General features: G+C 38.0%; 1 protein-coding gene across 1 annotated transcript; it reads right to left on the bottom strand.

Moving 5' to 3' along the window:
- Positions 1 to 733: 733 nt before the first annotated feature.
- On the bottom strand, positions 734 to 1,922 carry LOC149197055 (pentatricopeptide repeat-containing protein At4g18520, chloroplastic-like). Its single transcript, XM_089408541.1, has 2 exons — positions 1,400 to 1,922; positions 734 to 1,074 (listed from the first exon to the last, which is right to left on the bottom strand). Exons 1-2 carry the CDS (start codon positions 1,920 to 1,922, stop codon positions 734 to 736), a joined length of 864 nt encoding a protein of 287 aa, XP_089264667.1.
- Between the last annotated feature and the right edge of the window lie 290 nt (positions 1,923 to 2,212).

The following is a 2,212-nucleotide window of genomic DNA, read 5'->3' as shown; positions in this document are numbered from 1 at the left end:
TCTTTTTTGTTGTTTATCCCTCTCCTCTAGTTGCCTTTGAGCTTTTCTGGGTTGACGCAATCTCTCATCATAGTTGCCAATTGGTGTTGCTGAAAGTAAACAAATAAAAGGGTAGGTTTCTTGCCCTTATGTTACAGTCCAACGTAGAATTTTCTTTAATGACAAAATCTCCCCAAAGTAAGGATAAAATAGGCAGCTTTTAAAGACAATAGAAGGCTATTTCCAACTCTATACATATTCTTTTCCATTACCTTTTCTTACTATTTCTATAAAGTACAAAATCATCAACTCAAGCTTTCACTGTCTTCATTTAGGAACAACATAATTTCATTCTTATTAAATTCATATCCATTCCTCTAGTGTGCTGCCATATATACATGAAACATGTGCAAATATTTTTAAAAATGCCTTTTTTTTTGTTGATCCACAACAATATCATTTTGCATTCAAATCTAATCAAGACAGATCTCAAAATATATTGAATAGTGGTGTCCTTGACTTTTGTTTTAGAGGTGAGAAAAGGTTGAAAATGTTAGAGATGATGTCACATTCATTACTGGTTATATTCATGTAGATGGCTTCCAAGTGAATTGTTTAGGTTTTGATATTAATGTTCAATATTCTTTAATGTTTTTATTTCAAAAAGGTATTTCAGACTTGAAAATCTAGTTTGTTTACAATGTGTTTTAAGACCTATTCCCACAAACATGACCTTGCCATTTAATTAAGCTTTTTACCTCAGGGACTCCTCACCATGACCATTATGGGCATACCCGAAAATCATGGCAGTCCACGACACCACATTCCTTTCCAGCATATTGTCAAACACTTTGTTTGATTCCTCCATACTTCCACACTTGACATACATGTCAAGAAGGGAACTCCCCACAAATATACAAGACTCAAATCCAGTTCTAACAATATGAGCATGTACCTGCTTACCTCCTCTATCTTCAATAGCAACACAAACACCATGAGCACTAGTGAAACTGATCCGGTCCAGCCTCATCCCTACCCCCAACATTTGGACAAAATAACCAAGTGCCTTCTCCTCGTCTCCAGTGTTTGCATATCCTGCAATGATTGAATTCCAAGAAACCATGTCCTACTCAAGAATTTCGTCAAACATTTGGCAAGCAAACTCAATTGCACCTTGTTTAACATATCATGTAATCATGGTATTCCATGAAATAGCATTCCACTCATACATTTTGTCAAACACTTGGCGTGCATCATTGACACTTCTACATTTAGCATACATGTTGATGAGATTGTTTTCTACAAATACATTTGGCTCTAAACAACTTTTTATCGTATGGGTATGGATCCACTTACCCTCTGCCAAGGCTTTTGTGTTAACACATCCCTACAAGAGACTGGCATAGGTGACATACCCTACTTGAAGGTCCCCACAATACAAAATCTTCATGGCCTCCTTCCTCGGCCTCACCCAAGCGCCCATAACAACCAATAAGGTCAATCGTGCAGGCATAATGGTCTATTTTAGGGATGATACAATGATCGCGAGTCATAGATTCAAAGTATCGATGCCCTTCTTCCATAAGACCTGCATGAGTGAAAGCATAAATAACACCAATGAATGTGATATTATCAGGCTTTACCCTAGAATGTAGTATCTGATCAAAGAGTTGGAGAGCTTCCTGTCCTTGCCCATGCTGAGCATTCTCGGCAATCATCGAATTCCATGAGATCACATCTCGTTCAGGCATTTTATCAAACATAAGTCGTGCCTCAACAATGCTTCCACATTTGGAATACATCATCACAAGAGCACTACCCACAACAAAATTCGACTGCAAATCGCCTCTTATGATGCGGGCATGTATTTGCTGACCATTTTCAAGCACTTCTAGGCTGACATATGCACTCAAAACAACAACAAATGTAAATTGTTCTGGCATCAAGCCTATGCATAGCATCTAAATAACTTGTTTGAATTCAGAGTTAACAAGAATGTTGACAGAGCCTTTGCTGGAGACAGTTGGTAAAGGAAGGGAAGATAAGATTGTGAAGAGGGGAGATGAAGAGATTACAACTGTGGATGTGACAAAGGAGATCGAGGTTCTTGTGCCATCTGATAACTAGTCTTCTTGGCTGGTTATTCGGTGGGGGTGTAGGAAAATTCTGGATCCTTTTCTTGTTAATTTCATTCATTCCTTACAGTTGAAATTGCAATTGAGCGGAACTCTGT

This window comes from Pinus tabuliformis, chromosome 2_2, assembly GCF_031772625.1.
Source record: "Pinus tabuliformis cultivar Carrire ecotype Pingquan chromosome 2_2, CPIR1, whole genome shotgun sequence".
Lineage (NCBI taxonomy): Eukaryota > Viridiplantae > Streptophyta > Pinopsida > Pinales > Pinaceae > Pinus > Pinus tabuliformis.
Note: the sequence above shows the minus strand (reverse complement) of the source record. Positions and strands in the feature narration are given on the sequence as shown.